Here is a 14669-nt window from a genome sequence, read left to right on the forward strand (position 1 = left end):
GTAAGTGATTCAGACCCATCAGGGTTAGAATTAATATTCACCGCAAGACTGCTTTGGAAGGACTTGGACCAAAATAAAACTTTAGGTAACCTTTGAGGAGGCATTACTCATCTATCAGCTTAACAAATATTTTGTTGAGCTCTACTATGCTCCAAACACTGTAATAGACACTACATCTGCCTCACTAGCTAACTGGATATATAGTTAAGCTGTTCTTCCATTACCAAGTATCTTTCAGTTATCAAATCTAAACGCAAACTTATTTCTATTCTTTAAAATATTATACTTGGCTGGGTGCAGTGGCTCACGCCTGTAATCCCAGCACTTTGGGAGGCCAAGGCGGGCAGATCATGAGGTCAAGAGATCGAGACCATCCTGGCTAACGTGGTGAAACCCCATCTCTACTAAAAATACAAAAAATTAGCCGGGTGTGGTGGCAGGCGCCTGTGTAGTCCCAGCTACTCAGGAGGCTGTGGCAGGAGAATGGCGTTAACCCGGGAGATGGAGGTTGCAGTGAGCCAAGATCGCGCCATTGCACTACAGCTTGGGTGACAGAGCAAGACTCCATCTCAAAAAAAAAAACAAAAAATTATCATATTCATTTTACTGTAATGCATGCTTTCTCGTGGCTTTTAAGTTTCTAAGGCAATGGAAAAAATCTAGCTAAAGGATGTTAGTTATTCAAAATTGCTTAAAGTTGCTATGTACTAGTTTATTAATGAAGCATTTAGCACGGTACCTGGCTCATTAAAAGCATTTCATAAATACTGACTCACTTTCATATTATCAAACTATTGAGCTTGATCATTTGACAGCAATAAAAGTTTCAAGTATTAAATGTAAAAATGTTAAAACTACCTACTCATTTTCACACAATAACAATGATGAAACTATTTTTTATTTTATGCATACTTCCTCAAATTTTAATATGCAGTGGGATAAAGTATACTTTAAGATTTTCTTTAATTCATAGACTCCAGACAACAAAAGAACATGAAGTCCATCCACCTGACTGTGGCAAGAAGTGCATCCAGATTAAACTCCGATGAAAACTTACCTACTCTGTTCCCAAAATTGAAAAAAAAATTCCATTCTGTGACTTCTCTCAGATCATTGAAAGCCCTTATATTTGGAAAGAATTCTTTCTAATTTCTAACATTAATATTCCTTGCTGATACTGAAAACTGTTCTTTCCTTTTCTGAAATGAAATTCACTGATTCCTCACAATTCTTATAATACATGTTTACATATTTGAGGACATTCCAAATTCTCCATGTTCCTTTTAAGTCATAAAAAAGATTAAGCATCTCATTTATTAGATTGGGGACAAGGCTGTCGTATTACTGTGCCAGTGACAACAGTTATATAATTTTAAAACTAGTTGCATTCATTGCATTACTGGTGTGTTTAGAGAAAAACAATGAGTCCACTTGAACTGTAATACAAGATGTATTATTTTTCCAGAAAGAATAGAAATCAAGGAGTAAGTGAGAAAATATGTGAGCTAGTTCGAAGTGATAAGGAAAATTACATGATAATTAAGGTATTAACATTAACATTTAAAATAATGTAGGGAGAAAATGAGAGGATTGTTTTTAAGTTGACATTAAAAAATTCAAACTGCAGCTGAAAGGGGAACTGTACATCAAATGGGAAACAGTATACTGATGTTTTATAAACATAATTGATGATTTTAATGTGGCCAATACTCATTCAATGTGTGAATGTACAAAGAAATTAGATGACCGGAATGATGAGAATGAGTGAAGATTATGAGTTACTGGGGAGCAGAAACCCCTCTTATTCACCAGCATATCTCCAATCTCTGTCACAAAGTAGATGCTCAATAAACATTTCCTGAGAGAACAGCAGGAGGCATATAGACAGACCCTGGGCTCCGAACTGATGAGCCTGGGCCACTGCTACTATGCTGCAAAAATATCTCTTCCCATCTTCCATTGCCATGTCACTTGAATCCATTCACCCTTCCTTCTGTTTTCCTTCCCTTTTATCCAATTACCGTCTTCCTTGTTGCACTACATGTTACCAAAGCAAGCCCAACTATGTTTTCTGAGAATTTTGACAGACTACAATAGGCACCATTTTATTGCCATCAACTTCACCTGGTGCCTGTCATTCTACCTACTATGATGATATTCTTCTCTCATTGTGTCCATTTTTCTTCCTACCTCTTTTTGTTTTTTCTCTATTTGAGGTATTATTATCAATGCTAACTAATTGCAAGCATAAAAGCTGAGATATGCATGTGGTATAATTTTCCCACATTCACAGTTTTTATGTGTCACATATATCATATGCGTGATGTGATATATGTATATATATGCAAATTATGAGTGTACATGTTTTTGTTTTGTTACATCTTCTAATGTAGTTAAAATGAAAATGCTTGTCTGAAACGTTAACTCCAAAAATTTAGTGGAGGATTTTATATATTAAGAATATCATTTTAATAATTTCATGTCCAAAATAAAGTTATTAACAACTACTTCTTAGTTTAGAGGAATGTAATCTTACGGCTGTAATAAAATTGTAACACTTACCTTTTGTCTATAGGTTACTATATGTATTTGTATGTATGTAGTGTGTGTGTGTGTATATATGTATATATATAGACACATTTTATTTTTGTTTATCTTATATTTTGAAGGGTCACATGATAGCATCCTGTGATGCCTGTGGGGTTACAAAGCTATGGGACTTTCGGAAGCTGTTACCAATTGTGTCCATCGATATAGGTCCAAGTCCTGGCAATGAGGTGAATTTTGATTCATCAGGTAGGATCATTTTTGTCTAATGTTTCTGAAACTATTTTGTTTCTACTTAAATGTATGTATTTCTATGTAAATGTCTCTTCTTAATATTACATTATGTTACATTACATTGTGATATATTTATCATGTTATATATAGCATGTCATGTGAAAGAATTATATTCATATATTTAAAGTCAGAGAAATAAAAGAGGTGATAATATGTACTAATCTAGACAGCATAGGTTTGTTAGCAGTGCCACGCAAAATGTTCAGACCTCCGTTCCTCAGAATCACCATCCAAGGTAAGCAAATTGGATTTTCTAAAGGCAAAATAATGAAGAGTAGAGAAGAACAAAAGTTTAGCAAAAATGAACTTGAAACATTTTTAGTGTAATAATTTAATGTTAAAAATTTAATGAATTACCCCATATTGTCTAGAGTTTACAATTAATTTGAGATAAACATGTATCTTATTGTTGCAATTATGTGCTGTGCATTCTATAATGTTATTATATTTAGTTTTTATTCCATAATGATATAAGTATTATCAATTAGATAAAATATTTTATCCTTGTTGATGAGGAATAGTGTAGCAGCTGATTTTGTGAGCCCTACAATAATTCCAGTTGTCCATTTATAAGGTTTAAAATACAGTTGCATCTGCATCTTTAATGAAAGAGTTTACTAAATAATGTGTATACATTATTGAATAATCTATTTTTTCTTTGCTCTTGTGATACATATTTTAAACTATTTTAAGTTTTGAGAATATTTTGAATCTTTGAGTATTATTTGTGGTAAATCAAAGTTGTGGAGATAGCAAAAACTTGATTTTAGGTAAAGAAGTAAAGAACAAATATGAAGAAAATATTTTATTTTTTAAGATAGTCCATGTTAATTCTTTAGTCCAGAAAATATGAGTATGCCAGGAGTAATTCTAGAGCCAGAAGATAATTGTTTGTTTCCTGAGACTGGTTTCATAATATTGCCATCACATATCAGAAATTTAGAAAATGGTAAGCTTGTCTTCTTAACAAACTTTAAGTCATATTCCCATTACAGATTGGCATATGAACCACACTAGTAACAGTGGCTTCTTTAAAAATGTTTTAGTAATATTCTTGTTGTTAAGACATTTATGGTCTGCCAGAATTAAAAAAAGAAAACACTCTTCAAAATAAAAGTCCCAATTATGGGAATTTCATCTTATATTGCAAAAGCCTATGGAAAGGTCAATTTATAGTTTTTGACATATAAAATCCACATTGACACCATAGCGCTAAAGGAGCTCTACAGCTTTCACTTGGTTTTCATAAACATTTCACATCCTTAAATCCCATTTTATTATCTTGACCTAGCATTCAAGTATTCATGTCTTTGAATTTTGAACTCTGAAATTTCAAAACTTTTGTCCGTACTTCCTAATAATAGAAGTTAAGAGGTGCTTTGAAATACCATACAATTAATAATAGCCATATATTTTATTGTCATTAAATATGTTGCCACTTGCTCTTTGCTATCCTTGTCATCCAGCCCAAAAGTTATTTGCATACTTAGATAAACATGATTTTAAATAAATTTCAGTATCTGTCTTCTGTCATACAGGTCAGTGTGATTTTAAGGCCCTTGGTACAGCAAACCTATTTTTTTCTCTCCATGACTGAAATATACTTGGTGATACACTAATATTAAGAAAAGCATAAGAATCAGCAGTAGAACAGCGAGAAACATCAAAGACAACACGTATGAACGAGGGACTCTAATGAAAACACTTTATCTGTCTGAAGGAATATGATTTCAACCTGACCTTCCCATCCCTTTGACCATTTCTTTAAGGAACACACCATAATTAATTTTAGTTCTATGTGTGTGAGAAATTACTGTCATAAGGATTTTCTCATTGAATAATGAGAAATCTGTGCTTCTGTACAAGATAAGTCCTCAATGACTTTTCATTTAAAAGGTTGAAATATATCAAAAGTTGAAGAAACCGGGGAAAACAAACATAAAATCTAATGAGAGAATGCAGAAAGAGGTGAAAATCACAAAGTTAAGTGCTAGAAATTATGTTCATCTCAAGAGAGTAAAGAAGAGTGCAATTTAAGAACCAAACAAAATTGAAATAAAGGATGGGGCACATAGGTCTCTTCTAATTGCATTTATTCAGGAAAAAAATGATTTAAAGAGAAGTATAACAAAATTGTATCATGAAAATACAATCAAATCTAATCTAATTTAGTAATCTCAAAATACACATTCATTTGAATATATCTTTATTTATTCCCAGTGGCAAGCCCATACAAGCCTATATGATGTAACCATTTTCAAAAAAAGCAAGAATATAATTGACGCTATTGGCAATAATGAATATGTATTGAGGGCTCACATTAGTTATGTCTAACCATTTTTTCTAGTCAAAACTCTGTGACAGAACTAAATTGTGCAGTTATATACACCTAGCGTGTTATTTGTCACAACTTATATAATGTGAGGCCAGGCAATGGTCTGCTGTCTCCGCTGTGCTCTTGGACTATTGAAAACACACCTGTAATGTCATCATAGTGTTATGTAACACATGTGGAATTATAAATAGCATCCTGTCTGAGATATTTCATATAAGGAATGTGAGTGGTTATTAGATACTTTAAGTGGCCATTATACAAACAAAAGTTGCTGATAATATTTAATGTCTCTGGATCAGTTTAATTTAAGGGTGTCTCAAGGTTATGAGGTGTACTGTTTAAAAAGAGTTATTTTCTTATGAAATGACAGATCTTTATAAATAAGCGATTTCTTATCACTGCAAATCCAACACAGTAAAGAAATAAATTGGAAGTAGAGATCATTAAAAGGCTGAAACTGTTATCTATAATCTTAAATTTCAAATTTTGATGTATAACAAAATTGTCTCATTATTAACCTCATAAGTAAATATTGTTATTGTGGATTTATAAAAGTATATATATATATATATATATATATATATATATATATACACTAATAAATGGTACCTTATCTGTCTTAAAATAGAGATTATTCACAGAGTATCATTTTTAAAATGTAGCTTTGGCAAAAATGTTGGAAAACCAAAGGTGGAGAAAAAGAATATAGACTATATAATTCAGACCCTTAGGTTTAATCACATGTTCAGCACCTTTTAGACTTTAGGCACATTACCTATTTCTCCTCGTGGAAACAATGGAAGAGACAATTGCCTTGCAGTGTTCTAATGTGGACTCAAAGGGATCATGATATTCTGTAATAAGGAACTCAGCGTCTTCATCTACCGTGTTTTATCCTAGTGCTGAAGGGGTCTGAGAGGTCAACTCATTCATTTTACGGATGAGAGAAATTAAACATATTGGTGCATAAGAAAGATGCCTGAGGCTGGGTGCCACTATAGAAGGTTTCCAGGGAAAGCATAAATATTAATAAACAAATAATAAACAAGGATCAAAACCTCACTTTTATGTAATATTAAAAACTACTTAATCAGTAAGTTATTTGTAATGTGATATATACATATATATTTTAAATCAAGATATAAAGATATAGGAATCACCCCCTAGAGTTTAGCTTTTCCTGTTGCTGTAAAAAATCAGCCTCTCACATATTTAAAAAGTTGTATATGGCACAGCGTTATTTACATAACGTTTTATTTTCAAATACATTGCTTGTGACAAACACAGATTATCTCTGTTTATAGATACATACATTTAGTAGTATATATCCCAAGTATTTGTGAAGGGATAAGTGCTCCTTTCTCATTAAACAGAGAGCCTCCTGGTAACATAATGTTACACATTTTTGTGAACATTCACTACCTAAATAATATCTCTCACTTGGCATATTCAAAATGCCATTTATCATTAAAAAATTTATTGCTATTTCAGAAAATGTTAAATGGAATTGCGTAGTGAAAGTAATAAAAATGAACCATGAGAATTTATATACATACTTTTCCAGATCTCTCATTTCACCATGTTTATGTAGTTTAGCAATATTTTTCTCTCCTTTGTAAAACTAATTCCAGTAAATTTGCAAAGAAGTCACATCCTAAGTCCTAAGAAAATGCAGAAGCTGAAGTTTGAGCCAGATGGGCACTTTCCAGTAGAAAGCTTATCAGTATCAGATCATTAAAATGAGTAAAGTTTCCCAACATTATGTTCTCCACAATCAGAACCACAATAGAAATGCCAAAAAGGAACGAAAATATGACTCCATTCAAAATGCAGAAAGTATCAGATCCCCCCCCCATTTTTTCGTAACATAACAAGATAACTCTAAAACCCTTGGTTTATATTTGATTCATCAGTTTCTTCTAGAAAAAACTACAGTTCATCATTTTTTATTTAATAGGAAATTTTATTTAATAGCTAATTCCCTCTGATAGAAGCAGTATAGTGCAATGGAGAGAAAATTTATTTAGAAGTTAGAAGCCCAAGTTTTGAATTTTCTCTCCACTACTTACTAGCAAAATGATCTTGACAAAATTTCCAAATATTTCTGAGCCTCAGATATTTTTTGTATTTAAAATGATAAAAGTCTATAGGGACTTCCACTTCCAGACAAGACGTTGTAACAAAGACCAACCAGATTTATTCCTAACCTAAAATGATTGAAAGAAACAAAAATGTATGTACATATATGAAACAAGGGCTTTCAGACATGTAATATTTGGCAATAAAAGACAGTAATACCTGAGAGAGAGAAAGTAAACAAGGTGAGCCCTATGACTGCCCCAGAATATAGCCTGGAGAAAGTTTCTAGGTTTCAATTCAGGGATGAAGGGACTTTTGGCTGATTCCCAGAGTTGAAGAGCCAGTGGGTAGTCCAGGAAGGCCAAGGCAGCTTGAGTTTGCAGGGCAGGGTGCAGGAGGGTTATGAGCCACATACAGAGAACTGGAGAGCTACAGAGTCCCCTCCAGTCTTCGGCTGGCTAAGAGTGAATACATGAAAGCCTGAGGCCAGAAAAAAGTCTATTTTAAGCGTCAGAAGGAAAATCCCAAGAGCTCACACAGGCCCAGATATAATTTGTGTTCCCATCAACAAGAATGGGAAAACCTTTTGCTGTGCAGAAGCTCTTTAGTTTAATTAGATCCCATTTGTCAATTTTGGCTTTTGTTGCCATTGCTTTTGGTGTTTTAGACATGAAGTCCTTGCCCATTCCTATGTCCTGAATGGTATTGCCTAGGTTTTCTTCTAGGGTTTTCATGGTTTTAGGTCTAACATGTAAGTCTTTAATCCATCTTGAATTAATTTTTGTATAAGGTGTAAGGAAGGGATCCAGTTTCAGCTTTCTACATATGGCTAGCCAGTTTTCCCAGCACCATTTGTTAAATAGGGAATCCTTTCCCCATTGCTTGTTTTTGTCAGGTTTGTCAAAGATCAGATGGTTGTAGATACGTGGCATTATTTCTGAGGGCTCTGTTCTGTTTCGTTGATCTATGTCTCTGTTTTGGTACCAGTACCATCCTGTGTTGGTTACTGTAGCCTTGTAGTATAGTTGGAAGTCAGGTAGCGTGATGCCTCCAGCTTTGTTGTTTTGGCTTAGGACTGACTTGGTGATGTGGGCTCTCTTTTGATTCCATATGAACTTTAAAGTAGTTTTTTCCAGTTCTGTGAAGAAAGTCATTGGTAGCTTGATGGGGATGGCATTGAATCTATAAATTACCTTGGGCAGTATGGCCATTTTCACGATATTGATTCTTCCAACCCATGAGCATGGAATGTTCTTCCATTTGTTTGTATCTTCTTTTATTTCATTGAGCAGTGGTTTGTAGTTCTCCTTGAAGAGGTCCTTCATGTCCCTTGTAAGTTGGATTCCTAGGTATTTTATTCTCTTTGAAGCAATTGTGAATGGGAGTTCACTCATGATTTGGCTCTCTGTTTGTCTGTGATTGATGTACAAGAATGCTTGTGATTTTTGTACACTGATTTTGTATCCTGAGACTTTGCTGAAGTTGCTTATCAGCTTAAGGAGATTTTGGGCTGAGACGATGGGGTTTTCTAGATATACAATCATGTCATCTGCAAACAGGGACAATTTGACTTCCTGTTTTCCTAATTGAATACCCTTTATTTCCTTCTCCTGCCTGATTGCCCTGGCCAGAACTTCCAACACTATGTTGAGTAGGAGTGATGAGAGAGGGCATCCCTGTCTTGTGGCAGTTTTCAAAGGGAATGCTTAGGCAACCTACAAAATGGGAGAAAATTTTCGCAACCTACTCATCTGACAAAGGGCTAATATCCAGAATCTACAATGAACTCAAACAAATTTACAAGAAAAAAACAAACAAACCCATCAAAAGTGGGCAAAGGACATGAACAGACACTTCTCAAAAGAAGACATTTATGCAGCCAAAAAACACATGAAGAAATGCTCATCATCACTGGCCATCAGAGAAATGCAAATCAAAACCACAGTGAGATACCATCTCACACCAGTTAGAATGGCCATCATTAAAAACTCAGGAAACAACAGGTGCTGGAGAGGATGTGGAGAAATAGGAACACTTTTACACTGTTGGTGGGACTGTAAACTAGTTCAATCATTGTGGAAGTCAGTGTGGTGATTCCTCAGGGATCTAGAACTAGCAATACCATTTGACCCAGCCATCCCATTACTGGGTATATACCCAAAGGACTATAAATCATGCTGCTATAAAGACACATGCACATGTGTGTTTATTGTGGCACTATTCACAATAGCAAAGACTTGGAACCAACCCAAATGCCCAACAACGATAGACTGGATTAAGAAAATGTGGCACATATACACCATGGAATACTATGCAGCCATAAAAAATGATGAGTTCATGTCCTTTGTAGGGACATGGATGAAGCTGGAAACCATCATTCTCAGAAAACTATCGCAAGGACAAAAAACCAAACACTGCATGTTCTCACTCATAGGTGGGAATTGAACAATGAGAATACATGGACACAGGAAGGGGAACATCACACTCCGAGGACTGTTGTGGGGTGGGGGGAGGAGGGAGGGACAGCATTAGGAGATATATCTAATGCTAAATGACGAGTTAATGGGTGCAGCACACCAACACGGCACATGTATACATATGTAACAAACCTGCACATTGTGCACATGTACCCTAAAACTTAAAGTATAATAATAATTAAAAAAAAATTAAAAAAAAAGAATGGGAAGACCTTACAATTCAAAAGGATAGGAGGTGAAAAAGGGGTTGGCAAACTACTGCCCATGGGCCAGCTTGGCCTCTTTTCATATATGGAGCTTTATTGGAACACAACCTCGCTCATTTATTTATATATTCTCTAAGGCTGTTTTCAAACTACAACAGCAAGGTTGAATATTTGCAGCAGAGATACATGGCCTGCAAAGCCTAAAAGATTTACTGTTTTTTTTATTTTTTTTTTAAGACGGGGTCCTATGGTGTTGCCCAGTCTGGTCTGGAACTCCTGGGTGCAAGCAATCTTCCTGCCTCAGCCTCCTGAGAAGCTAGGAAGACAGACAGGTGACACCATGCCTGGGGATAGCCTAAAATATTTACTATCTTGCTCTTTACATAAAAATAAAATTGCTGAGTTAGAGTGCTCAGAAGAATATTGCCTCCATAGTGAAGCAATATTAATCCACACCTCTGGATCTTGTCTTACACGAAAGTCTTTTGAACCATATTGTTGGCTCATGTATTGACCGATTTAATTCTTATCCCAACTCAATGAGATTGTTAGTCTTGCCCCTGTTTTATAGTTGAGAAAACTGAGAGACAAGGACATTAACAGGCCCACTGTCACCTAGCTGATTAAATGTGGAGTTGAAATTCAACTCCAGAGTCTAAATCCAGGGACTAAAATCTGTAAGTTTGTATTATTCTGACTCTTATTCTAATAATAGTATTTGGCTTTATATTGATATATGGCATCTGTTAGGAGAAATGATTCATTTGCTATGAATATTGAAATAGTCCCGTTAATGACACTTGGTGATAGTTGACTCAAAGCTAAGACATGGAATCCTGTTATTGACATTAGTTTTCAATTAGTTGCCTCTGGAAGAAAACATTAAAAGAGAATCTCCCTATTATTATCTTCCAGGTTTCTGATAGGTGTTTTGTGCAAGAGGCATTCTCATTACATCTGTTTTCCTCCTGGGAGCTAGAACTCCAACCCTACACTGCAGTGTAAATTCCTATTCAAGGAATCAGGGCTGAATTTAATTCTCACCACAACTCAAAATGAGATTGTTATTCTTGCTCTTGTTTTATAGTTGAGAAAACTGAGAGACAAAGACAGCCAGCACCTCCAGAGGACTTTTTTGTCTTTTATTTAAGGCCTGGTATGCTTAAAAATAAATATTAAAAACTGAAATAGGAAAAGAAGCAAGTGGACTGGGCCAGGCATGGTGGCTCACACCTGTAATCTGAGTACTTTGGGAGGCTGAGGAGATAGGATCTCTTGGCCAGGAATTTAAGACTATCCTGGACAACATAGCAAGATTGGATTTCTACAACATTTTTTTAAAATGGGCAGATATGATAGGACAACAGTAGTCCCAGCTACTCAGGAGGCTGAGGTGGGAGGATCCCTGAGCCGAGGTTGCAGCAAGAGGATGCCTGAGCCCAGGTTGCAGTCAACTATAGTCCTGCCCCTGTACTCTAACCTGGGTGAGTGAATGAGACCCTGTCTCTAAAAAACAAACAAACAAACGAAAAATAATTTAAGAAGAAGAAGAAAGCAGGCCAACTTGTTTTATCTCTAAAGCATAAGGCAGAGCCAAACTAAGATGCTCTTCCAAAGAACAAGCCCATTCTACCACATCTGGACACAGAGCTGTAAGAGGAGAGGATAAAATACAAGAGAGAAAAGGTGACCAGGTGGTCCTTCTGAATTATTTTACAATCCCATTATTTCATTCCCTGTTGAGTGACCCTATTTTATATGCAAATCCATTTTGTTCTTAAGTAGAATTTGGGCCTCATTGATTCTGGAGAAAGGAACTGGAGAAACTGAAGGATGTCAGACTGTATAGCTCTTTGGATACACAGGTCTATGACTAATACCTGCAATGAGGTATGCTATGCTCCAGGAATCACGCTTCCTTTTTCAATCACCGCAGCACAGGAGTTGGGTTTCCTTCCTCCCGTTTTAAAGTTTTAAGATATTTAATTACACGTGTATATCAACAAATACACGTTCTTACAGTTCTGTAAAAGCCAGAATTGCATTTCATTAAAATGTAATTTTAATGTAATGTAAATTAGGAACTGTACAGTAAAAATCTGTTATTATGCTTTATCTGTAAATTTAACTATTTTTCTCTTTGATTTTGTCTTCTTATCCCCTAGGCTAGAAGCAATTTTATTTAGCTGCCAGCAAGTATGGAAAATAACATACTACTAATAATGGGGACACCTTGAAAACTTTAACTAAAAACAACCAAAAATATATTAATTTAGGGATAATAGTCATAGTTGTGCAGTTTTATAACCATAAACCTGTTCTGATTTGTATAATGTCCATTCTGATTGGTTGGTGATCATGCCATATCAGTTATTAAATATTTAGACTATCCTAATGATGACTCCTAAATTATGATAACTAAAATGCATTTCAATTGCATGATTTATGATAGATTAATATAAAGTTACTGACTTCTACAAAATATAATTTATTCAGGAAACTAAGTCTTGTTCCTTTCTGATATCAGGCTTGAAAGATTGTATACTTAATCTAATGATAACATCATTGCACAAATTATGAATCCTCCCTTTTATAATTGTCTTCACAGCTTTAAGCATAATGTTTTAAGGTTCCCCAATACCCACAAATCTTTTCTCTGAGTCTAGACTGAATTTTCAGAAACATCGAGAAATTATTCATGTCTCCATCAGAAAAGGACATTTGAATCAGGAACAAACAAGGGTCTAAACAGTAAAATTGTTGTTCATCTGTGATTTGTAATATGAAATTGAGTAGGACACTTAACCTCTCTTGACCTCAGCTTTATCATGAATAAAATAAAGGTTTTGATTAGGTGACTTTATCAATTAGGTTTACAGCCTAAGTTTTAAACGATTGCATTTTTTCCTATGTTTAGAATAATTAGAACATGATATCCTGAGTCAAACATAATATTCTAAAATAAAATTTAAATGCTCCTCTATGCTATTTAAAACTTGAAAATAAAACGTCAAAATGTAAGTGAAACACTCCACTTTTCCGTGATCCAAAACAGAAATAACATTTGGTATAAAAAATATTATTTAAAAATTGAGCCCCAAACATAAATGGCAGCTGTATTGCTCAGCAAGACTAAATTGTTATTCTCGCATACCTCACAACACAGTCTCTGTAGCAACAGGAATTTTGAACAAAAAAATGCATAAATTCCAACATTTTAATAAATTAAATTAATGACTGGATCAAAGTCTTCTTACAGGACTATATAAGAACCTGACTCATTCTGATTAAATCAGAGCAGAAAAATAACTTTACAAATTGCAGCATTATGCAGGTGCAATCAAAGGAGTATCATTTGTTAATTCCTCAATTTGGGGTAGTATTTTTAAAATAGGTATATTTATAATTTTTGATTAGCGCTCTGATACAGTTACATAAAAGTATAATTGTAATAGTATAATTGGACCGCTATAGGTATAGACAATCAAAAGGTGCTTGGAAATATTTTCTTACTTAAATACCTCCTTGGAAATTGCTTACAAAGCAACTGTATAACGATGCACACAGTTATATAAAAACAATTTAAATCTAGCACATGCCCAAATAATGATGAATTCTAAATTAGTGTAATCATATTTGGTGAAGATATATGGATATAAACACTGTGCTAATGCCAAATTATTTTTCAACACATTTAAGAAATTCAAAAGATTTGTATCTGTGTGGCAAGTATGAGAAATTAGTTGCATAACTATACACATCTTAATATCATCTAGGCAAGAAAATACTCCAGTGCATATAATTAGCTATGCTGGTATGTTTGCAGATATAATAAAAATTACATGTATAGGCTAGCATAGGTCATTTTGAAACATGAAAAGATGACATTCTTCATATATACTTTAATCAACAGAAATAAATTTATACAAAGAAAGAAGAGATAATTAGACCTTTTACTTTTTTCCTAAGGAGCAGTTATTATATTTAAGAGGAATGTGTTATTTAAATCTAATAGCATATACTCATCATTAGATTGAAAATCAATAGTTAAAATTTGCAGTGCAGACATACTGCATGACCCAAAGTCAAGTAGTTCAAGAATTTGTCTTCTTTTTAATAGACTGTGTATACAAAATTGAATAGATAATCATCTTTAGACTGCCAAGCTGATACTTTTTAATAGGATAATCCTTTAAGGGAAGCTGTAGTTCAACAGATGTGCAAATCAACCCAGAACAAATAGCACACTACTCTTGGAGATGGAGCCTGCACAGTTGGCACTTGTGATAACTTGTAGTTATATTTATCTAAAATTGAATTTCAAACTATATTCAAATATGATTTACTCAAATCTGATTGAGCTCAGAAGTGTATTTTCTCACTTGTTCTATAAGAGAAGTATAAATAAAAATTGTTTAAAGTCATCTTCATGTAACATCTCCTACCACGTACTCTATCGCCAATAGAAAAAATAATTGAAGGGAATAAATAGCATATTGTTATTATGAAAATCAATACTCTGTAAATATTTTGAAATAATGATAAGCATATTTGAATAATAGACATACATTTCAGACTATGTCTTCTATCCAAAAATGTTATCATTCCCTCTCTTGTATATCTGTTGGTCTAACAGCGAGAATTATGTTAATTCGGTTGACAAATATTTAATGTAAGCCTACTATATGCCAGGCACTGTTCTAAATTCTAGGATTCAGTGTTAAAGAGATA

The 14669-nt window shown here is 34.1% G+C and overlaps 1 protein-coding gene across 3 annotated transcripts in view; it reads left to right on the forward strand.

Annotated features, from left to right (window-relative positions):
* Nucleotides 1-14669, forward strand: part of SPAG16 (sperm associated antigen 16) — a 1147205-nt gene that overhangs the window by 881588 nt on the left and 250948 nt on the right. For all 3 annotated transcript variants that reach the window (XM_004092023.2, XM_003254035.3, XM_003254036.3), the window contains one exon: nt 2670-2796. In XM_004092023.2, coding sequence (XP_004092071.1) covers nt 2670-2796 — 127 coding nt within the window. The remainder of the gene's footprint in view (nt 1-2669; nt 2797-14669) is intronic.

Source organism: Nomascus leucogenys, chromosome 22a (genome assembly GCF_006542625.1).
Source record: "Nomascus leucogenys isolate Asia chromosome 22a, Asia_NLE_v1, whole genome shotgun sequence".
In the NCBI taxonomy this organism is placed as follows: domain Eukaryota; kingdom Metazoa; phylum Chordata; class Mammalia; order Primates; family Hylobatidae; genus Nomascus; species Nomascus leucogenys.